Here is a 25,088-nt window from a genome sequence, read left to right on the forward strand (position 1 = left end):
GAGCTGAATCCCCAGGGGAGTCCTTGCTTTGGAGGAGGGGGGAATAGAGGATGGATTGGGGGGTTGTTGGGGGGTGTGGGAGGAGGGAGGACAGGGGAAACCATGGCTGAATGTAAAATTAAATTAATTATAAAATTTAAAAAATAAATAAATAAATAAAGACTATAGTACTTCACACCTTACATGCCTTGGAATTCCCATGTAATCAGCTTTTGCAATCTAAGCTTTTTAATAACTTTAATTTTAAGCTATGTACACTTCCAGGCCACTGGACCAAAAGTAATTCATTTTCTGGTTAGAAATTCAAGAACCAGAAGATAGGTCAAAAGTTACCTTATAAAATTAATGTCTACAGATATAGAAGACACATATGTGTATTGAATCCTATCTTTTTTTGTTGCCTAGATCAACTGGAATCAGTTAAAGTCAATGATTTAATTTCTTGTAAAAACACTACAATTTCTGTAAAGAATCTTGCATTCCTTCCCCGATGTGATGCTTTCTGGGCTGTTCAAAAAAAGACAGAACAAAGCCTATTGTTAGAGTTATAGAAACACAGGCACTGAAAGACAGATAGACAGACAGACTGATTTACAAAACAGCATTCAATCAGGAATTGATTAAGACTCACACAACAGACAAACAGAAATGAAAGAAGACTAAGGCAAAAAACTAGAGAAGTCTAATCTGGGTTCATTGTGGGGTAGCATACCAAGAGGAAGTGTTTTTAATTTCCTTTATTTAATACTACATATTCACATTATTAGGGACTCTGAGTTTATCATTAATGTATTAAAACCTATGCAGCACAAGATTCAGTATTTTGAGGTACATCATCTATAAGCAAACACAACTGCTTTGCATTAGTGAAACTTTCTCAAATGTCCCTTATTAATGTAAGAAATAAGTTCATTTAAGACCTATCAATGCCATATCTTCTTGGCTACATATATTCTGTAATGAAGCAATGGCACACAATTTCTCACTGGGAAATTGGAATCAGAAGTGGTTATTCATAAATTGTAGAGTTAATTCTCAGCTGGCGTACTATTCAAATGTAAGCATTAAAATGGAACAAATCAAAGCTGTAGATGTAGAAATAGCTGATCACAAAATATATGTCCAGGGGAACTGAGGTCTTGGTCATGTGATAGAACTCTAATATGCAGTTTTCTTTCTAGTCTTGATATTCAGGTAGTGATGAAAAGTTCTGGATTCACAGTGATGATTGAACTTCTAACACAGGCTGCTCCATGGGATTGTGTGCACTAGAAGGTACTCAAATGTGTGTGATTTACACAGTGCATGTTCGATCGATACATGACATCAAATATGTAATCATACTATTTCCAGTCATGAACATTATTGTTCATAGTGCCCATATGTCTGTAATAAGCTCTATCTAGAAATAACTATTTCTTACACTTCCATCTCAAAACTCATTTGAAATAATCTGATACAATCCAAGTCAACAATTCAAATGGTAATTAGAGAATTGGTTTGATGAACTAGGCTTTTTAGCAAATTTACACAAGAGGAATCATGTTTGGGGCCTTCATGTCCATTGAAAGAGATGGAACCATAAGGGATATGGAGGGAAAGATAATCATAAACAAAATTATTACCCCTTATTTGTCACCTGGAATTAGGAACTCAGATGCAGGGCCTCAGGACACGGAGTGCTTAAGAATCCTCCAGAGCTGAACAGTGAGCTGAAAAACATGACTGAGAGAAGTACATGCATTCTTTACTAGTAACTACAGTAATAAAAAGAGACACCTAGATGTGTTCATGCATAATTGATACATGGGTTTCTGTCTGACTCTTCATGCTGCACTTTACTCAGACTCCTCTCTTGGAGACATGACAAAGATGCTCTCTTTGATCTTTGTCTTTTTGGTCCTGAAGCTTTCCCTCATTTTTTGCAGTTTGACTGACCCCAAGTGCTTTTGGAGAGTAAAAGACAAGAGAAACCAGGAAGGAGATGAAGAGCTTGATTGTTTATTTTTTATTTACACAAAGCATGGATATGTAAAGAATGATCATTTCACTGGGAATCTAGACAAGAAGTAAGTACATCTTTCATTCATTAATTTTAGTAGATCATGGAAGATGATGTATTCTAGGGGTACTGAGAAAAAGAACATGTCTCTGTGTGTTCTCAATCTGTTTTGCCCTCCCTCCTCTAGGATATAATCCAGATTTATTTCATATTTTACTGCTGGTTATCTCCCTATATCTAACGATTAAAGTAATAGTTTGTAGCTTGTTTTTTTATCACTCTAGAGTCAACATTTCTAGGCAGAAGCTGAATAAATGGCCCACACTGTCTACCATGCTCCTAGGAAGAATCCCTTAATATGATAATGCCCAACTCATCAAATCATGTGATGTCTCTCAGAAACATAGTACTAAACTTATCTTTAGTTTACTTCACAGAGACTACAGTAAGATGGTGTTTATTGGCCTGCTAGTGCTTCATCCATCAGCATGGATACCCAGTTCCTGCAGTTGGAATGTGGTGTATCTGCCCTGACTTTTAGTTGCACCTGTGAAAAGATACACAGATTTTGTTTAAAAACTCGGTCATAATTTCATAATTGTTGAATTATATGACTCCTGCAGATGAAATCAGGGATGAGAATGCTATTTCTGTTCACTATAAGAATTTTATGCTTTCCTTTCCTTTACATTCTGTTTCATATGAATAAATACATTTTTGTTGTATTAACAATGTCAGGACTTTATCAAAGTTCTATGTTGGAAACTTATAAAGCACCTGCTTTTCATAGTACATAATTTGTGCATTTGTTAGAAGAGGAGATGCCCCTGCAAGCAATCATTTCCTAATTCCCTTTTCAAGTGGTAGAATAAAAAGATGCTCCTGTGGTACCTGCTAACATTTAAGAGAGGACTGCTAAAGTTACAAATTCAGTCATGATTCCCCCGATGGAAGGTCATTCCCTGACTATAAATGGTCATGTCTCTTTCTGCTGCATATATTTTATGTTTTATTGATTCTACACTTTCATCTCATTTATTTTATTAAAAACAGATTATTCTCTCATACAATACATCCCAACCACAGTTTTCTCTCTCTCAGCTCCTCCGAGAACCTCTCCTCCAACCCTCTTCCATAGATCCACTCCACTTTGTTTCCTCTTCAGAAAAGATAAGACCTCCAAGAGAGATGAGCCAAACAAGACAAAACAAGATACATTAAGACAAGGCAAAAACCCTCATACTGAGGCTGCACAAGAAAATCCATTAGAATTAAAAGAGCAGGGAAAAGAGTTAGAGATACACCTGCTCCCACTGTTAGGATTCTCATAAATTCACCATGCTAACAGACATAACATATACACAGAGGACTTAGTGCAGAACCATGCAGGCACCATGTTGTTGCTTGTTTCTCTGAGCCAATATGAAACCTGGTTAATTGATTCAGAAGGACTTGTTCTTTTGGGATCCTCTATCTCCTCTGGTTCCTAGATTTTTTTCTGTTTTCTCTTCTGTAGAATTTCTTGAGCTCAGAGAGGAGGAATTTGTTGGGACTTCTGAGTTTGATTCTCTCTCTCTCTCTCTCTCTCTCTCTCTCTCTCTCTCTCTCTCTCAGCATAATATCTGGCTGTGGATATACATACACACTCTCATCTGCTGATGGAAGAAGCTTCTCTGATGGCAAGTGGACAAGGCACCAGTCTTGAGTATACTATAATATCATCAGGAGATTTCTTTCCCAGGAGTTTTTGGTCCTACCCTAGGTCTCTGGGTTATCCAGTCTCTAGTTCCTGCCATCCAGGCAGTGTAGAACATGGACTCCATGTCCTTGCCTGGGCCTCAAGTTATATCAAACATTGGTTGGCCCTCCCACAAATTCTGTGCCACCATTGCACAAGCACATCTTGCAGGCAAGAAAGATGAGAGGTGGAAGAGTTTTATGGCTGCATTCGTTATGTAGCCTCAAGAGTACCTTCCTGCACCAAAGAGAGTAGAATATAGGAGTAAAGGCTCCATGTGTGCTCCAGCTAAACCTCTCCATGTTCAATGAGCTGTGAGTGCATTTTCCTGTGCAATAGGGTTCCAATCTCAGTTACCAGAGAGCATTATTCTATATAGGCATTATCCTGGGTTGTTTGAAGATCTCCACAGGACCCCCTCAACCAACAATCAATACAAGCAAACACACCCCAATTCCACAACTGGAAGCCTTGTCTGGTTTTAAAACATGGCCATTTCAGACTCTATATTCTCCCTTATAAGGAGTCCTCACTAGGATCAGTCTTAAAGATTCAAAGATGTTTCCACTGCACTATTTCCAAAACAAATGAAAAAGCTTGTCGATTCCACATGTCACTCCTGGAACTCTCTCCCTCAATCCCTTCACCCTGACCTTATTCTTCCCATACCCATTAACCACCAGACCCACAAAATTTATCCTATTTCCTCTTCCCAAGGAAGATCATGGGTTCCCTATATACCTGTCCTCTTTACCTAACCTCTCTGGATCTGGACATTGTAGATTGATTATCATTTAATCAACTAATATCCACTTATAAGTGAATACATGCCATATTTGTCTTTCTGGATCTGGGTTACCTCACTCGGGATAATTTTTTCAAGTTCCATTGAATGCCTGAAGACTTTATTTTGTCACATTTAATGGCTGAGTAATACTCCACTGTGTAAACATTTCTTTATCATAATATAGTTTTCTTATCCATTCTTAGGTCAAGGCATATCTAGATTATTTCCAGTTTCTGCATATTGTGAATAAAGCCACAGTGAACATAATTAAGCAAGTGTCCTTGTGATAGGTTGGAGTGTCCTTTCAAAATATGCCCAAGAGTGGTGAAAATGGGTCTTGAGGTAGATTGGTTCCCAGTTTTCTGAAAAAACCACCATATTTATTTTCACAGTGCTCTACAAGTTTGCACTACCACCACCAATGGAGAAGTGTTCCCTTGCTCCACATCCTTGCAGGCATGAGATGTTACCTGTGTATTTGTGCTTGGTCATACTGACAGATGTAAGATGGAATCTCAAAGAAGTTTTAATTTGCCTTGTCTTGATGGTTAAGGATGTTGAATATTTCATAAAGTGTTCTTCAGCCCTTTGAAATTCCTCTATTAAGAATTCTGTTTAGATCTGATTCACATTTTTAACTGTAATATTTGTTTTTTATTATCAAGTTCCTTCAGTTCTTTATGTATTTTGGATATTAGACCTCTATCAGATGTGGAATTGGTAAAAATCTTTCACCAATATGTAGGTTGCCTCTTTGTTCAATTAATGATGTACTTTGCCTTTTTAAGCTTTTCAGTTTCATGAGGTTCCATTTGTTATTTTTTGAACTTAGGGCCTGTGCTATTGGAGTTCTGTTCATAATGTTATCTCCTGTGGCTATGCACTCAAGGTTGTTCCCCCAGACTCTCTTCTATTAGGATCAATGTGTCTGGTTTTCTGTTGAAGTCTTTGACCCATTTGGACTTGAGTTATGTGCAGGGTGATAAATATGGATGTATTCACATGCTGCTACATGCTGACATCCAATTAGACCAGCACCATTTGCTGAAGATGCTGTCTTTTTTCAGTATGTGTTTCTGGCTTTTCTATCAAAAATCAGGCATCCATTTGTGTCTGAACATATGTCTGGACTTCAGTTAGATTCTATCGATGATCATGTCCGATTTATGCCAATACCATGTGGTTTTAATTACTATAGCTCTGTAGCAAAAATAGAAATCTGGAATGGTCATACTTCTACCAGTTCTTTTATTGTTCAGGATTGTTTTAGCTTTCCAGGTATTTTTGTTTCTTCATATGAAGTTCAGAATTTTCTTTCGAAGTCTGAAAAGAATTGTATTGAAATTTTGATGGATACTGCACTGACTCTGTACATTGCTTTTGGGATGATGGGCATTTTTGCTATGCTAATCCTATCAATCCATGAGCATGGGAGATTTTCCCATCTTCTGATATCTTCCGCAATATCTTTCTTGAAATACTTGAAGTTTTTATCATACAGGTCTTTTACTTGCTTCATTAGAGCTACTCTAAGATATTTTACATTATTTGACGCCTCTGTGAAAGATGTTGTTTCCTTGTTTTCTTTCTTACCCCATTAGTTATTTTCATATGGGATTGCTATTGAGTTTTTTTAATTAATCTTGTATCAACCTGCTTTTCTGAAAGTGTTTATTAGTTGTAGGAGTTCCCTGGTGGAATTTTGAGTGTCGTTTATGTATTTTATCATATTATTTGCAAATAAGGATATTTTAGCTTCTTACTTTCCAACTTGTATCCCATTGATCTATGTCAGTTGTCTCATTGCTGTAGCTAAAACTTGAAGAATTATGTTGAATGGATATGGAGAGAATGGACAAACTTGTCATGTTTCAGTGGAAATGCTTTAAGATTCTCTCTATTTAATTTGATGTTGACTACAGCCTTACTCTAAGTTGCCTTTATTATGTTTATACTTATTATGTCAGTATGTCCTCTGTATCCTTAATCTCTCCAGGATTTTTATCATGAAGGGGTGTTGTATTCTGATAAAGGCTATTTTGGCATCTAATAATATTGTCATGTGTTATTTTTTTCCTTTCAGTTTATATTTACTGATTTTCCTATTCTACTTTTCCCCAGCTTCAAATTTTCATAGCTTGTATACATATACTACAGCAAACTTTGACAATCAAAAAGGTTACAAGGCTATTTCTCAGGGTCACAAAGCATTTCTTTGTAAACAGGATAAGAGACACAAGCAACGTAAACTTGTCAGCTATGGTTAGTGACCAGCTGCAGCCTCAGTAGTAAAAGTTTTGCTTGTAACATTATCTCTTAAAGGGAGAGTTTATAGGGGTTACAGAGGAAAAGGATAAACTTGAGAATTCTGATGAAGAAGTAAAGAAATCCCGTACTCTTCTACATTTCTTGAGTGTAACTAATACTATAGGATAATATTTTATGATCAGTAAAAAGAAAAAAGCACAAGTTTCTTCTGACCCAGGGCATAGCCAACACTGGAAGCAGTTTCTAATTAGCCAATGTACAAACACAAACCACCTGTGTGTAACCGTGGTGACCTGTATAAAAAAAGAGGGGAGCCAATTCACATCAACGCTTTCTCCAAAGGCTGGCTGGCATAGAAAACCATCTCAGATCCAAAAATACATTTTCTGTCCTATATGTAGCCTCAGAACACAAAGAAAAAACATTGTAGCTTCTTTGTTTGAGACTGAGAGGCCAGGCCACCTCCCTGAAATTCTGGCAGTCTGTGGAACTTCTCCCACAGTAACTAGGCTTAAAGGTGATTCCCTCCAGACTAGTTTAAGTTAACTCATTAATTGTCTGCTATCCACATAATATCCAGGACTTAAACATAAACAATTAGTAAACTGAGCCTAAAATCTTGTAACATAAACTAAGGTTAAAAGTATATTTAAAATGTTAATTGCTTAAGGAATTCTGCCAGATGCCAGTCTGTGCATTATCAACTGGTCCAGGTGGGGTGAAGCTCAGGGCAATTTTAGTCACTTATGTACCCCAAAAGACTTTGATTCAGCAAAATTGAACATTCTGTAATTCCATCCTTGAGTATAATCTGTGAAAGTCCAACTGATGATCTCTCCACAGAGATTCTTCATCTGACCAATTTGCCCTGTCTGTAAGCTAATGATACAGAACAGGCTTCTAAGTTTCTCATCATAATGTGGAACAAAAGCTGAACTATGAGGGCTTATTTTATTCAACAGAAATATGCAGTGTAGGGAGAATTCATCCTTCTATCAATACACAGGAACAATTGTGCCAAGACACTGAAGAACACACTGCCAAGGTTATGGGGCAAGTACCATGGCTGTTTTAGAGGGGAACTATGGTATCACACAAGAGGATTACAGACAGAAGCAGTCAGCTATTCATAGGTAATACTTCTTATAACCCTTGCTCATGAGTTTCCTCCACTTGAAGGTTGTTTTCTGCTGGGTTGGCTTTATGAATATTGCTCTTGCCTACTGTGTATCTTTGCAGACTCCATCAATCAGTAGTCTCTTAGAGTCTGCAGCATATATGTACAACCCCTTCTAGATTTTAGGGTCTCCATTGACCCTAAAGTCATGTGTAATTTTAGTTTGTCTGCATTTATATGTTACTTGGCCTTTTTCCTTTGCAGCTTTTAATAGTCTTTCTTGTTCTGTATTTTTAGTATTTTTATTGCTATGTGGCAACATCAAATCTTTTGAAATGAGCCTTAAACCAAATCATATATTATCTGGTTACTCCCATGAGCTTTGTGCCACTGTTAAACTAGCACATCTTTCAGGCAGGTCACCATTGTAGATCTAAGGGTTTGTAGTTGGGTTAGTGTTTATCTTTCTCTTTTGGTAGCATATAAAATATTTTCAAGTAGTCTGTCAATATGAAGTCTTTAAGTAAGCAATAGCTTGACTTCATCTTCAATGAGCTGGGTAGATGTCATCTTCAGCCTTAGGATCTTACTATCAGTATATAGAGCATGGGTAGTTTGGGGGTTCCCATGGTGTCCCTTTGGTTAACTATTTCCTAGGATTCAACCCATTCCTGGCACCAAATGAAGCCTCACTGGGTGATAAAAGGTATCTGGCAGTGTTGGTCTCCTCATTATTTGGCAATTTCATTTAGATTGCCTTCATACATGTATATATTTTAGGATGCTTACGCTATTTTAGATTTCCACACAATAAACATAGTTGAGAAAGTGTCTCCCATAATACGATGTAAAGTCATCAGGGTATATGTCTAAGAGTTATGTGCTGGATAGTTTTATGTTGACTTGACACAATCTAAAACCATCTGAGAGCACAATTAAGATGATGTTGCCATTGTACTGGTCTAAAGGCACACCTGTGGGTCATTTACTTAATTAGTGATTGATGGGAAAAACCAAAGGCATTGTGGATGGAACCATCCCTGGGCTGGTAGTCACAGGGAATATAAGAAAACAGGCTATGTATGTCATAAGAAGCAAGCCAGTAGGCAGCACCACTCCATGCCTGTCTATCAGTTTCTGCCTGTTTTAGTTCCTGCTCTGAATCTCTTCTATCATGAATAGGGATGTGGAATTGTAAGACAAACAACCCCTTTCCTCCTCAACTCGATTTTTTTTCTGTTTTTTGAGACAGGGTTTCTCTGTGTAGCTTTGCACCTTTCCTGGAACTCACTGTGTAGTTCAGGCTGACCTTGAACTCACAGAGATCCGCCTGCCTCTGCCTCACGAGTGCTGGGATTAAAGGCACGTGCCACCACCAACCAGCTCCCAACTTGCTTTTTGTCATGGTTTTTCACCACAGCCTTAAAAATCCAGATCAAGACAGGTAGTACAGTAGATACCAAGTTTCCTGAGGAACTTTCATACTGATTTTTATAGTTGTGTAAAAGTTTGAACTCCCATCAGCAATGAATGAGTGTTACTATTACTCTGCATTCTCATACCATGAGTTGTCATTTGTTTGGTTGGTGTTGACCATTCTGACTAATAGATCAAATTTCAAAGTATTTTGATTTGCATTTCTCTAATGACTAGGGATTTTTAATATTTCCTTATGTATTTCTCAGACTTTTGTGTTATCACTATCAAGAATCCTTTTCAGACCTGTACTACATTTTTGGCATAATTTCTTCTTTTTTCTTTCTTCTCTATATTTAGTATTATTTCATCCAATGTATCCTGAGCACAGTTTTCCCTCCATCAACTCGTCCCATTTCCTCCTCCTCATGTCCTCTCTCCCACAATTCATTCCTCTTCAATTTCCTTTCAGAAAGAAAATGCCTCCCATGGATATCTACCAAACACAACATAACAAGTTACAATAAGAGTAGGAACAAACCCTTATATCAGGGCTGAGCAAGACAATCCAATAGAAGGAAAGGGGTCCTAAGGGCAGACAAAAAAGTCCGATATTCCCAGTCCACTGTAAGGAGTCCCACAAAAACAAAAAGAAACAAGCTAACAACAATAATGTACTTGCAGATGACCAGCTATGGTGATTGAAAGTTTTGCTGGGTATAGTAGCAGTCTGGGTTGGCATCTGTAGTATCTTAGAATCTGCAGGACATCTTTCAAAGCCCTTCTAGCTTATAAAGTCTCCCTTGAGAAGTGGGGTGTAATTCTAATAGATTTGCCTTTATATGTTACTTACTTTTTTTCCTTGCAGCTTTTGATTCTTTCTTTGTTCTGTGTGTGTAGTGCTTTGATTATTATGTGGTGGGGGACTTTCTTTTCCTACCCAATGTATTTAGTGTTCTACAAACTTCTTGCAACTTTATAGGTGTGTCCTTCTTTGGGTTAGGAAAATTTTCTTCTAAGGTTTTGTTAAATATATTTTCTGGATCTTTAAACTTGGATTCATCCTGTTCTATTCTTATTGTTCTTAGTTTAGGTCTTTTTTCGACTAAGTTCTTTACTGCTTCTTTGAGAGTTTCACCTTATATACCACAATTCTGCTCACCTCTTGGTCCCTCATATCTTCCACTCACCCCTGCAATGTCCCCCCACAAAAGGAAAGTTTTTAAAAATCCAAACAAAATAAGCATGAAAACAAGCAAACAAAAACAAGAACAAACCAAACCAAAAAGAAAAACCCTCTTCACTTATACTTCTCCTACTGTCCTGCTTATCCAACACCTCTTCTTTCATCCTGGTGGCATTGGGAGCCCCAGTATGTCACATAGTATACCCTTTTCTCTGATCAACTTTACAAACAAATGTTCATTGCAATGAGTCACTGGTTGGTTCAAGGCCTCTGGTTTCTGGTATACTATCTACACTAGATCCTCACTGAAATGCCTCTGTGATAACCCTGGCCACCCCCAAGTCATGGAGATCCTGTAGGTATTGTTCAACTGGACCAGTCACTTCATGAGTTCTAGCAGGTCCTTAATAGAGTAGACGTTAGGGTAGAACAACCCAAGACCCAGCTGTGGGCCTGGGTAGTAGCTAAGCTGGTCAGTCTAGCCACTGGGTCCAGCCACCTCAAGTGAGGGGACAGAGCCAGCTCCCCTCTGCCCATGCCCTCAGGGTCAGGTCACCTTTCCTGTGGTGAAGGGTGGAGCCAGCCCTCCCAAGTGCAGGGGCCAGCTCTCCAGAGCCAGCTCTCTAGCTGCAGTGTCCAGTGAGAGGTAAAGCCAGATTTCCCTGTGCCAGTGAAGGGCAGAGCTGGCTCATCATGGCCCTCTGACTTCAACTCACATGTTTCCTATGGGCCCAAGGTGACATGGGCCACAGAAATCACCATAGACCCCAACTGTAGCTAGAATATGGACCCAGACATGGCCCTCAGCAGTAGCTTGGATGCAAATGACGTTCTGGCTCTGGGTTGAAGGACTGGCCACTCAGGTCAGGATGGGTCTGGTCCAGGACATCACCAAAGCCTCAGGTTGTAGCACTAACCCTGGGCTTCTATGTTACAATTGGTGGCAAAATTGGACTCATACTTCAGCATAGACCCCATCCATGGTAGGACCACAGACCCAGACAGCAGCAGCCTGGTCTGGATGTCACCATTGCCACAGGTGGCACTACAGGTCACTCAGATCATCACTGGCCCCATTGGCAGTGTGGCTCTCAGACACCAACAAGGCCACAGGCTGTGACCCAGGCCTCCATGTGAATGCTAGTGGCAATCTGGGCAGTAGACTTTGACACAGACCGCAGCTGCAGTTCAACCATTGACCCAGACATGGCCCCAGGCAGCTGCTTGGCCCAGTAGATATCCTGGCTCCAGGTAGAAGCCCCAGCCACTCAGATCAGAATGATTCTGGCAGCAGCATAGTCCCTAGTCACCTAGAAGTGGCCCAGACCCCAGGCTCCATGTGGCCTTTGGTGGCAACATGGGCCACATGTAAGACTTATATTCACAATGTCCACTTCACTTGTATGTGGCAATTTTAGAGAAAATACTCTGTTATCTACCCTATTTGATGAGTCTAAGTTTTATCCTAACTGGTAATATCAACTCAAAACTATTTTTTAGGTCTTAAAAAATTTTTGACAAAAATTTAAGTGTTTATGTCTCTCAATCTTATAAATTTTATACCTCCTTTGTGAGTTCCTTTTCTGTATTTGATAAGGCATACTATAAAACTGTAACTATCTCGTCTTCAATCCCATCACAGACCTGATTCCGATATAATATTAACTGAGTAAACAGGAAGTGCAGAGCAGGCAACTTCAAAAACTGTAAGAAATGACAGAAATGATGGGTTGCCTGGACAGTCACACAAGCTACCTCTGCAACATTGGGGCATCCATCTTCAACCAAAAGACCTAGAATATCTGACAGACTTTTCTGTGAAGCAGGAAATTTGAAGAACTGTCCCACCTTGTCTGGGCAAAGTATGGCAGTTTTATCCCTTTGAGTCTTGCTTGTCCAGTTTGTGCAGTATACTTTTATATTTTATCAGTCAAAGCAAGGGCTGTTTCTTGCCCAAATGGTTAGCTTTGCCACAATGAAAGCAAATTCCATGTGGAGATTCTTCATTCCCCATCATCCTTTTTTGAAGTAGATTCATCCATCCAGGAGAAGACATGTCTCATTGTCAGGAAAAGCCTTAGGTTATTAAACATCTTAAATGCCATATTCTTTAAGTCTTTGAAGTGTTTGAGGACCACCTGTCTATCTAAAATACATATGACCTTGAGAGCATACCTTACATGACTACAAGCTTAATTGTTATATATGACTAACTGCTAACCTACATTTCTTAGTTATCCTAAAAAGCTTGTAATAATAACTTTCAGTGATTAAATATTTACATTAAATTGGTAAATCAGCTGTATAGGTACAATACCTTAAATAATAGTAGAAACATATATACAGTATAATAAATATAACCTTACATTTATTTCAATATACAAAAACATCATAAATAGTAGAAACATATATAGAGTATGTTCTAACAAAACAAAAACCTTAAATTTGTGTCAAAATACAATAAATCCATACCAATGTAAAATATTTCAGATTAATAGTTGCTTTTTAGTTTAAAGGAGATTCAATAATCCAACCTTGTATTCTATCCTTTCCATATCCCCCTTTTTCTTTTCAGAAAGAGATCCTTGAATATAACCTCCTTTGTTCAGCTTTTTTCCTGACCATTACCAACAACAACTTGTAACCAACCCCCCCTAAATGATGACAAACATCCATATCCCACTGAATGATCAAAAACCACCCACCCTACCTCTTGGGAATGTGAGCATCATGTTCTCTAGTTTATTTCTTGTTGTCTGGGGGTAATGGGATCTTTGGTGGACTCTGAGAAAATTAGGATAATCAAGTCCTGGGAGAGCTAGCCATAACACTTATTGTCCAGTGTGGTGATATTTTATTTGTGCTGAAATGTAATACTTTATTTGTATGTTAATAAATAAAGTTTGCCTAGAGATCAGAGGTCATAGCCAGCCAAAAAAAGAAGTCAGGTGGTGGTAGAACACACCCTTAATCCAATCACATGACAGGCGGTGTGTTCAAGGACATAGCCAAGCATTGTGACCCACGCCTTTAAACCCAGTACCAACCATAGAGACCTGGAGGTCTGTATAGACAGACAGTGACAAGAAAGTGAGGTGGCTGGGTTAAGAGAGAATTAGAAGACAAAACAGCAAGGCAATAAAGACACAGTTTAGACAGGAAGCTGAGTCACTCACTTGGGAAGCTAAGGCAACGTGGTGAGCTAAGGTTAGTTTGTGGCTATTCGTTATTTCTCTGATCTTTTCGGCTATCACCCCTGTATTTGGCTCTGTGTTTCTTATTTAATAGGACTGTTTAGAAATTCATCTATATTTGATGCCCAACATGGGGCTCAAAACTACAACCCTGAGCTTAAGACTCTCATGCTCTATCAAAAAATAACATCAATATAATGATAAATTATAGATTTAGGAAATATTTTACACATCATTTCCAATGACTGTTGCACTAGAGAACCTGAGCTGGAGGTTGAAACAAGGCAATAAGGAAAGGTGTGAGTTGGGATATGGTGGATGTAACCAAGACAGTCAGGGGTATCCTCAGGCAGGCACCCTACTTGGAGTATTGGTGCCTGGCAGGACCTCTGATCAAACAGGGGACCTGTACCTGAATTAGGAGCTGGGACATGGTGAGGAGGAATGAGGAGGAATAGGAGTTATGGTATTTGGGCACTCAGAGAGTATGGGTGATCCACGGAAAGATGGCCTACTTGGACTTCTAGAGGCCAGCATGGCTTCTAGTCAAGAAGGTGCTTCTGTTGGAGTTGCAAGCCAAGATATGGTGATGTGAAGAGGAGGAGCAATTGACAGTAGAGTGGGCAGGCACTGAGAGGTTGGGGGCAGTCCATGCATGGGTAGCCTACCTAGAGTTAAGGCAGGAAGAATGGCCTCTAGTCCAGCAGGGTGTCTCCATTCTGTACCACATTTTTAATTAGGTTATTTGTCTTCTGATGTCCAGTTGTGTTTTGTTTGTTTGTTTGTTTTCTTTATATAGTTTAGATGTTAGTGCTCTTGGATGCTTAGTTGCACCCCCAAAACAATACTTTTACCATGTTGTTGCTTTCACTCTGTCTGAATGATGGCATTCTTTGCCATACAAAAGGTTTTCAGTTTCATGAGATTCAATTAATTTATTGAGTTTCTGGGCTGCCAGTGTTGTGTTCAAAAACTCTTTTGCTGTACCAATGAGTTCAAGACTATTCCCCTATTTTTTATTTCATCATAGTTAGTGTATCTTGTCTTAAGTTGAAGTCTTTGATCTACTTAGCATTAAGTTTTGTGAAGGGTATAGATACATGTGTGTTCTTCATCATTCAGTTATACAGTTTGGCCAGCACCATTTTATGAAGATGCTTTCTATTTTTTCCAGTATATATTTCTGGCTTCTTTATCAAAAATCAGTTACCCATAGGTCTATGGGCTTATGTATTGGTCTTCAATTCCATTCTATTGACCAAAATGTCTGTTTTGTGCCAATATCATGCTGTTTTTTTTTACAACAGCTATGTAGTACAATGTAAGATCAGGAATGGTGATATCCCTAAGCGTTATCACATTATTTGTGGTTGTTTAATCTATCCTGGACTTTTCTTTCTTTCCATATGAAACTAAAAATTCGTTCAAGAAGTAAAACGATTAATTTATAAACAATGCCCTATATCATTTGACATATTAAACATTCACAGAACAGTAATAGCAGTGGGTCAAATGAAGAACTCACTTTTAACAACACATACACATCTCCAGTGCAGAATGGCAAGGACCTAGAAAACATGCAATAACTACAGGCCTTTCTAGGGAAAAAAAGGGTAATTGTAGGAAATAAAGGAAGAAGACAAGACAGAAAAAAAGTTATTCAAGTATGAAAAGCAGAAAAATAGAGGGAATATAGATGGTTCAGCAATTCAATCCCAGATTCACAGACACAAGTCATATCTAGTTATTTGAATATGTACTATAGTCACAAAGCATGGCAGAAAATATAGAACACAAACAAAAGTTAAAACACTCATACACAAAATACTGAAATGATATGTTATACTTAAGAAGGATTATCAAACTGTTTAAAATTATATAAAAGCAGTTATAAACAGTTAAAATATGTTAAGTGAAAAACAAAACCTCAAGTGAATATATTAGAGAATTGTGACATATCAGAACAAATCTGAACCTACAAGGACTCAAGGCCAGTTCTGTGATACCCACCTAAGTGTATAGGATGATATGAATCAGTACAACCTAAGGGTCCATGTGAAGGGAAAGGAACTCGTTCCTCTCAGGAAAAAGTTGTGGTTATAACCAACCTTATATCATTCAATATTTTATAGCCTCAAATACAAAATGAAAAGTAGAAAACTGTGTGGAAGCAAGGAGGAAAGTAATAATTATTATGCTATTTGCATTACTTATGACTCATTAGAATTTTCAGAACTGTTGACATATATTCTTCATACCCATAACAATGTCATGGCATTGGCCAGTAATGCCTCTATGTAAAAAAAAAAAGAATAGCTATCTAGATAGCAGATAATACCAAATTATTTTCTACATATATTAAGTATTACAATTACAGTATAAATGTATGAGGAGATCCAATATTTGCCAGGACTTCTTTTCTGTTCTGTAGAATGCATACAGACTTTCACAGTGTTCACAGAAAACAGGGTAGAATTGTAGAAAACTTCAAAACAACAGAATCCTATTGGTAGACGATATACTCCAACCACGTCAAAGAAATGAAATAAAACCTTTAAAATCCTCATATTCTTCGCCGTGTCTTATATCCTAATATGCCACAATAATAGGACCTGTGTGCATCATCATAACCATGGATTAGTAAAAAGAATCCAGTGCTGAATCCACACTAAGTGTGATTAAGATTATCATGTTTGGAACCTAATCTCTCATGAATAGTGTCCTCTATTTTTAGGTTGACACCAAAGAACATCCACTTGATATTCCCTCTTTATTTTGCCATGGAAGAAATCAATAGGAACCCTCATATTTTACCAAACATTTCTCTGCTAGTTAAGATTAACTGTGATCCAATTGCTAGTCTTACAAAAACTAGTTTGTCATCAAGAACAAGTGAACATTTTCCTAACTACTACTGCACAAAACAGAGAAGATACTTAATTGAACTTACTGGACCATTGTGGAGAAAATCTGCCATTCTTGTGCCACTCCTGTACACCTCCAGAACTCCAGAGGTAAGACTGTGTGGATTACTTTAAATGAATTACTTTTTCCCTTCAAGTTAACTTTCTGGGTACCAAGAGCAACTGGTACTGGGCGAGTACTGGGTGTGTGTCTATTCTGATCCATAAACCATAAACACTCAAACATTTTCTGTGGGGAAACATAACTTTATCACAAATGGGCATGAGAGAACTGTGAAATGCTTTACCTGAAAACTTAGTTTATCTGTACATGTTTAGATAATCACAAGAAATTAGATATTATTGTAATAATTAGATGAAGAATTCATACTTTCTAATTCTCCTTGCATTTGATTAGCTCATTTAGATCTTAGACTGAGTGTTATGCATTCCATCATCTTCATATTGTTGCTTATGTTCTATGTCTTTCAGCTTTACTATGGTCATTTTCAATCTCTCCTGAATGCCCATGAACAATTTCCTCATCTCTACCAGATATCTCCCAAGGACACATCTCTAGCACTAGCTATGGTATCTCTAGTGGCTCACTTCAAATGGAACTGGGTAGGAATGATCATTTCAGATGATGACCATGGAATTCAATTTCTTTCTGAATGGAGAGGAGAGATGCAGAGAAAACTTGTCTGCTTAGCATTTGTGACTATGATCTCAACAGATTCAATGCTATACTTCAAAATGTTAAATAAGTATTATAACCAGATCATGATGTCATCAGCAAAAGTTGTGATCGTTAATGGAGACAAAGAATCTCATCTAAAGTGGAACTTTATCCTATGGCAATCTCTAAACATTCAAAGAATCTGGGTCAGTGTGTCACAATTTGATATGATCACAGTAAGAGGAGATTTCTTGCTTAAATCCCCACATGGGACTCTCATTTTTTCACATCAGCATTCTGAGGTATCTGGTTTTAAACAATTTCTGCAGACAGTACACCCTTCAAACTACAGTAATGAAATTTCTCTTATAAAACTGTGGTGGATTTATTTTAAGTGTTCCTTACTATCATCTAATTGTAACAAACTGAAGTATTGTTCAACAGAAACCCTACTGAAATGGTTATTTAGGACACCATCTGAAATGTCCATGAGTGATACAACTTATAACTTATATAATGCAGTGTTTGCTGTGGCCCACTCACTCCATGAGGTGTTTCTCCAACAAGTAGACACATGGTCCAATAATGCTGGGAAGGAACTGGAATTTGACCCCTGGAAGGTAGTATGTCTTACACTGAATAGCATGTATGTCATAGAGATGATGTTCTTAAAGGGAACCATAAGATCTAAATCCATGTAAATAAGGAATCTCTTTTCCTAAATGCATATGTGCCTGTACTCAAGCACTGCATGTAAGGTAGATCGTGTTAGTGTCGTAAATGATGATGCAGCCAACACTGGCACCCAAGTCAGCATTTTACAATCTAAGTCAAGAAATATTGCTCAGATGTTTCCACCATACACACATCTCATGTTTTTAACATTTGAATAAAAATATTTTCTCATGACGTTATTATGTTGTAATAAGAAAATGACTTGTCTTTTTGTGATCAAAAAGTTGCTGATCAATGAAATGAAGAGACACAAAATAATATCAAGTAGTTTTGCCACTTTTTGACCCATTAGGATTTCAATTCCCTAGGTTATGATCAAATAACACTGTTAGTAGAAAGAAGTAGGGGATGTGTCACTACTCTTCAAGCATATATTTCAGGTGTGCATGCGTTAAGGCATGAAGTCCAGCAAGAAAATTGTATTTTTTTAAAGCATATTGATCTTTATATCTACACTGAATTTCTTCTTTTCTATTACTGAGTACTTATAATAGTTACATTTTAGGAAAGGCTAATGAAAATTAGGATCATTACAAACATTATATTATCTGGCCAAATGTATAGGCCCAGTTGAAACTAAAATGACAAATGTGTTTTAGGTATTCTCTTTGCTGAAGAACATACAATTTGTAAATCCTGCTGGAGACCTTGTAAACATGAACCAGGAAGTAAAACTGGATGCAGAGTATGACGTTTTCTATATCATGGATTTTCCACCAAATTTTGGACCTAAGGTGAAAATAGGAAAGTTTTCTGGACGTTTTCCAAATTACCAACAATTGTATATGTCTGATGAAATGATAGAATGGGCTACAGGTCTTAGACGGGTAATTTTGTCTTAATATTAATGCTTTATATATGACATGCATACCTATAATTAAATGATTTGCTTATGCAGATCATTATGGGATAAAGCACTTTGACACTTACTACCCTCTATCTATCTATCTATCTATCTATCTATCTCTATCTTTCTCTTTTTCTCTCTCAATTGACAATATATAATATCCATACATTCATAATATTTTCTTTAAAAACAATGAAATTTTGTTCTATTTTTCTTCTATTGAAGATAGATTCTTTTCTCATACAATATATCCTGACTATAGTTTACCCTTCCTCTACTCCTTCCAGTTTCTCCCACCTCTTTCTCCCCTCAAGATTCACTCTCTTTCTGTTTTTCAGTAGAAAATAACAGGCTTCTTAGAGATAACAACCAATCATAACAAAATAAAGTATAATAAAATGAAGGAAAAACTATCATATTGAATTTGGACATGGCATGCCAACAGACAGAAAAGAATCCCATGAGTTGGCACAAGAGTCAGAGACCCACTTATTCTCAAAGTCAGGGGTCTCACAAAATTCTAACCTAATACTTTAATATAGACCAGTTGCAGACCCATGTAGGCTCTGTGCTTGCTGCTTCAGTCCCTGTGAGCTCGTATGTGCCTTGCTTAATTGATTCAAAAGACCTTGTTCTCCTGATGTCCTCTGTCTCCTCTGGCTCTCACAATTTTTCCACCTCCTCTTCTACAGGATTCCTTGCACTCAAATGGGAGGTATTTGATGGAGACCTCAAACTTAGACTCTCCACATAATATGTCTGTGGGTTTCTGAATCTGTTCCCATCTCCTGCTGGAGGAAGCTTCTCTGATGATGACTGGTTAAGGCACTGATCTGTGAATATAGCAGAACCTTTGTGGCTGCTATGTGAAATTAAGTTAATTATAAAATAAAAATATATAAAAAAAGAACCATGTTATTGACTTTTGTTTTTAGACCAACTGGTATTGGTCTCAGAGCTATCGAGTCTCTGCTTCATGTTTACTGAAGTTGTGAAAGGTATAACTTTCTTCTCATGGAGTGGATTATAGGTCAACTCAGACGTTAGTTGTACCCTCCTATGAGTTCTGTGTCACCATAAACCTAGCATATTTTGTTGGCAGGATGTATTTTAGGTGAAGTTCTGTGGCTGGGTTGGTGTCCACATTTATTTTTTGGTAGCCTGAAAACTGCCTTCTGCACCAAACAGAGTAGAATGTAGGGATGAACAACTTGACTTCTCCATTTTCAATGTATTGTAGTGCATTGCAATGCATGTTCTCCTCCACAAGGAAGCCCCACTGTCAGTTTGCAGAGAGCAATGTTTTGTCTTAGCAACAGCCTTTATTGTTTGGAGATTTCCATGGGATCCCCTTAGCCAACAATTCATTGCATGTATCCTAGTTCTACAATTGGAAGTCTAGCTTCACTACACAAGGTAGTCATTTGGGACTCTTTGTTCTTCATTACTAGTAGTCCTCACTATGATTACCTTCATAGATTCCAGGAAGTTTCCATTGCTCTAGGTCTCCACACCACTCCTCAAAAGCCCTCCTAATTCCAAATATCTATTCATTAACTCTCTCCCTCTACCCTATCTCCTCCTACATGATTCCCCCACTCTTGTCCACCAGGCACAGTCTACAAATAAAATCTATTCTACTTCTCTCTCCCATGTAGATCCCTTTGCCCTCCCATGCCACCTCTTTAACTTCTCTGGGTCTATAGAGCCTGGTTATCATATATTTAAAGGTTATTATTTGCTGATAAGTGAATACATGCCATAATTATCTTTCTGGTTCCGTGTTACCTCACTCAGAATGGGTTTTTTTTTGTAGTTTCATCCATTTGCCTGCAAATTTCATAACATCATTTCTTTTAAAACCTAAGTAATATTCCATTGTGCAAGTAAACAACATTTCTTTATGCATTATTCTGCTGAGGGACATAGAGGTTGTTTCTAGTTTCTGATTTTCATGAACAAGTCTTCAACGAATGAAGTTGATCAAGTGTCCTTGTGGTAGTACGGAGTGTCCTTTGTATCCATGCACAAAAATGGTATAGCTGGGTCTAGAGATACTTATTGTCATATTTCTGAGAAACTGACATCTTGATTTCCATGCTGGATATACAATTAGCACTCCCCCCAGCAATGGAACGGTGATTCCCCTTTTTTAACATCCTCACCAAAACTACCAAAGTAGTTTTATTTGGTATTTCTCTGATGGCTAAGGATGTTGAACATTTCTTCAATTGTTTCTCAGCTATTTGAGATTCTTCACTGAGAATTCCCTGTGTAGGTCTGTTCCCATTTTTTAATTGGATTATTTGGTTTTTATTAATTGATCATTTGAGTCTCTTGAATCCTTCTATATTTTAGATATTAGTCCTCTGTCAACTGTTGAGTTGGTAAAGATCTTTTTTTTTTCATTCTGTAGACTGCCTCTCTATCCAGTTGATGATGTCCTTTGCCTTACATAAGCTTTTCAGTTTCATGAGGTCCCATTTAATTGGCAGTCTCAGTGCCTGCATTATCAGTGTTCTGTTCAGAAAGTCAGCTCATATGCCAATGCATTCAAGGCAATTCCCCACTTTCCCTTCTATCAGGTTGTTGTTGCTGTTGTTGTTGTTGTTCATATTGTTGATGAAGATGATGTCTTCAATCCACTTGGAATTGAGATTTTTACAGAGTGATAAATGTGGGTGTATTTGTATTCTGCTACATACAGACATCTAGTTTGACCAGCACCATTTGTTGAAGATGCTGTCTTTTTTCCAGTGTGTGTTTCTGGCTTCTGTGTCAAAAATCAGATGTCCAGCCAGGCAGTGGTGGCACACGCCTTTAATCCCAGCACTCGGGAAGCAGGGGCAGGTGGATCTCTGTAAGTTCGAGGCCAGCCTAGTCTCCAAAGCAAGTTCCAGGAAAGACGCAAAGCTACACAGAGAAACCCTGTCTTGAAAAACCAAAAAAAAAAAAAAATCAGATGTCCATATGTATCTGAACTTATATCTGGTCTTCAATTAAATTCCATTGATCAGTATCTGTTCTTATGCAAATACCATTTGGTTTTTGTTTTTGTTTTTTTTTTTTTTGAGGAGAAAATGGTTTATTTCAGCTTACATCTCTTAGGTTACATTCAGTCCCTGAGGGAATTCATGGCAGAAACTGAAGCAGGGAAGTACCTGGAGTTAGGAGTTGAAGCAGAGGCCACCGAGTAATCTTCTCACTAGCTAGGTCCTCACAGCTTGCTCAACCTATTTTCTTTTTCTTTTACCATTTGGTTTCAATGATTATAGCTCTGTAGTACAACTTGAAACCAGTGATGCTGATACTTCCAGCAACTCTTTTACTGTTCAGGATTGTTTTTGCTCTCTTGAGGTTATTATTTGCCCATATGAAGTTGTGAATTGCCCTTTCAAGGTCTGTAAATAATTGTGTTGGAATTTTTATGGGGACTGCATTGAATCTGTAGATCACTTGTGGAGGATGACCATTTTTACTATGTTAAACCCACCAGTCCGTGAACATGGGAGATCTTTCCATTTTCTTATTTCTTTTTCAATTTATTTCCCCAAAGACTGAAACTTTTTTTTAATTTTATAATTTAATTTAATTTTACATATCAGCCATGGATTCCATTGTTCTCCCCCCTCCTGCCTTTCCCCCCAGCCCACCTCTGTAGAAGTAACCATCTTATTAAATAAGAAACACAGAGCCAATGCAAAGATGAAAGCCCAAGAGGTCAGAGCAAAGAGCCTTACCCTTCACTGCTGCAGTTATCCTCTTCAGCCAAGAGACCTACTTCCTGTGTGTTTGTCTTTATATAGACTTTCTGTTCTGCCTTCTCATTGGTTGTAAACCCACCACATGACAGCCTTGTCACTGCCTGTCTGTACAGACCTCCAGGTCTTCTATGGTTGGTATTGAGATTAAAGGCGTGTGTCTCCAATGCTGGCTATATCCTTGACCACACAGAGATCTACCTAGCTTTGCCTACCAAGTGCTGGGATGAAAGATGTGTACCACCACTGCCCAACTTCTGCGATGACTTGCTATTACCTCTGACACCCAGGCAACTTTATTTATTAACATACAAATAAAATCACATTTCAGTACAAATAAAATATCACCATACACCCCCATTCCCATCTCGTCCAGGGCAAAGACTCCCCTGAGGATTGAGTTCAACCTAGTAGATTCAGTCTAGGCAGGTCCAGTCCCCTCCTCCCAGGCTAAGCCAAGTGTCCCTGTATAAGCCCCAGGTTTCAAACAGTCAACTCATGCACTGAGTACAGGACCCGGCCCGACTACCTGGATGCCTCCCAAGCAGATCAAGCTAATCAACTGTATCACTTATCCAGAGGGCCTGATCCAGTTGGGGGCTCCTCAACTATTGGTTCATAGTTCATATGTTTCCATTCGTTTGGCTATTTGTTCCTGTGCTTTTTCCAACCATGGTCTCAACAATTCTTGCTCATATAAACCCTCCTCTTTCTCGCCAATTGGACTCCTGGAGCTCCACCTGGGGCCTAGCCATGGATCTCTGCATCCGGTTCCCTCAGTCATTGGATGGGGTTTCTAGCACGACAATTAGGGTGTTTGGCCATCCTATCACCAGAGTAGGTCAGTTCGGGCTGTCTCTCGACCATTGCCAGTAGTCTATTGTGGGGGTTTCTTTGTGGATTTCTGTGGGCCTCTCAAGCACTTTGCTTCTTCCTATTCTCATGGCAGCACATATACTAAAATTGGAACAATACAGAGAAGGTTAGCAAGGCCCCTGTGCAAGGATGACACGCAAATTCGTGTAATTCTTTCTTTATTGACTCTTTATTTGGTTTTGATGTCAGGGTAACTGGATTCATGAATTGGGCAGTGCTCTTTCTGTTCCAATTTTGTAAAATAATTTGAAAAAGATTAGAGTTAACTCTTTGACAGTCTTGTAAAATTCTATGCTGAAACCATGCAGCCATGAGTTTTTTGTTTGTTTTGTTTTGTTTGATTGCTGAAGTTTTTTTCATTTGGTTGGTAGGGTTTTTTGGGTTTTTTTAGCTTTGGTTTGTCTGTTGATTGGTTGATTTGGCTTGAGTTTTTTCTCTTTCTTGGCTAGAAGAAATTTAATGACAGCTTTGATTTCACTAGATGTTAGAGGTTTGTTTAAATTGATAAACTGATCTTGATTTAACTTTAGTAAGCTGTATCTGTTGAGAGAACCAGCCATTTATTTTAGGTTTTGCATTTTGGTGGAGTACAGGTTATTAAAGAATGTCTTCTGGAGTACAGGTTTTCCAGTTATTTATTTATGATTTTCTGATTTTCCTCACTCTCTGTGGATATGGCCTTATTTCTTTTTTTTTATTTGTTAATTTACTTATTCTCTCTCTGTCTATCTTGTTGACTTTCTCAAAGACCAGCTTTTTGTTTCATTGAATCTTTGCATTGTTCTCTTTGTTCCTATTTTATAGATTTCAGCCTTCAGTTTGATTATCTGTTGCCATCTACAACTCAGGTATGATTATATCACTGTGTTATAGAGCTTTCAGGTGTGCTGTTAAGTGGATAGTATGAAATCTCTCCGATTTCTTTATGAAGGCATTTACTGCTAGGCATTTCCTCTTTGCTGCACTTTCATCGTGCTGCATAGGGTTTGCTGGGTATTCAGTTTCACTGAATTCTAGGAAAATTCTAATTTCTTTCCTGATTCCTATCTTGACTCATTTTTCATTCAGTAGAGAGTTGTTCAGTTTTCATGAGTTTGTAGGCTTTCTGGTTTGTTTGGTTTTTTTTTTCTGTTGTTGTTGATTTTCAGATTTAATACCTGGTTGTCTAATAGGCTACATGAACTTATTTCAGTTTTCTTCTCTCTGTTCAGACTTGCTTTGTGTCTGAATATTAGTGAAATTATTAAGGCAACTCCATGTAGTTAAAAGGGAGGTTTATTTTGTGGGGTAACTCACAAATGAAGGGATAAGACAGGGTCTGGGAAAGGTGTAGCACAGTCCGGCACTGTTCTCTGGGGAACTCTGCTCCGTCTACCTCCAGCATCCAGAGTCCAGGAACCAAGAGGGCAGACATCCGTATCTCCGGTCTTCAGGATCCTCTCTCGGCCCCACCTTGTAGGCGTGACAGTTACCCAAGCCTCAATGAGGGTTGGAACTTCCAGATCAAAGCTGGAATGGCTACCCACTACATCTGAATATGTGGAAATTTTTGGAGAAAGTTCCATGAGGTGTAGAGTAT

The 25,088-nt window shown here is 38.2% G+C and overlaps 1 protein-coding gene and 1 non-coding gene across 2 annotated transcripts in view; both read left to right on the forward strand.

Annotated features, from left to right (window-relative positions):
* Window positions 1–1,863: 1,863 nt before the first annotated feature.
* The window catches only part of LOC131915315 (vomeronasal type-2 receptor 116-like), a 31,835-nt gene continuing 8,610 nt past the window's right edge, over window positions 1,864–25,088 (forward strand). Inside the window, exons 1-4 of the mRNA XM_059268494.1 lie at window positions 1,864–2,069; window positions 16,443–16,722; window positions 17,104–17,910; window positions 18,625–18,852. Of these exons, the coding sequence (XP_059124477.1) occupies window positions 1,864–2,069; window positions 16,443–16,722; window positions 17,104–17,910; window positions 18,625–18,852 (1,521 nt within the window). The remainder of the gene's footprint in view (window positions 2,070–16,442; window positions 16,723–17,103; window positions 17,911–18,624; window positions 18,853–25,088) is intronic.
* On the forward strand, window positions 23,570–23,673 carry LOC131902853 (U6 spliceosomal RNA). The gene has a single exon (XR_009377137.1). It is a non-coding gene; the product is annotated as a U6 spliceosomal RNA (small nuclear RNA).

This window comes from Peromyscus eremicus, chromosome 1 (genome assembly GCF_949786415.1).
Source record: "Peromyscus eremicus chromosome 1, PerEre_H2_v1, whole genome shotgun sequence".
NCBI classification, from domain to species: Eukaryota; Metazoa; Chordata; class Mammalia; order Rodentia; family Cricetidae; genus Peromyscus; species Peromyscus eremicus.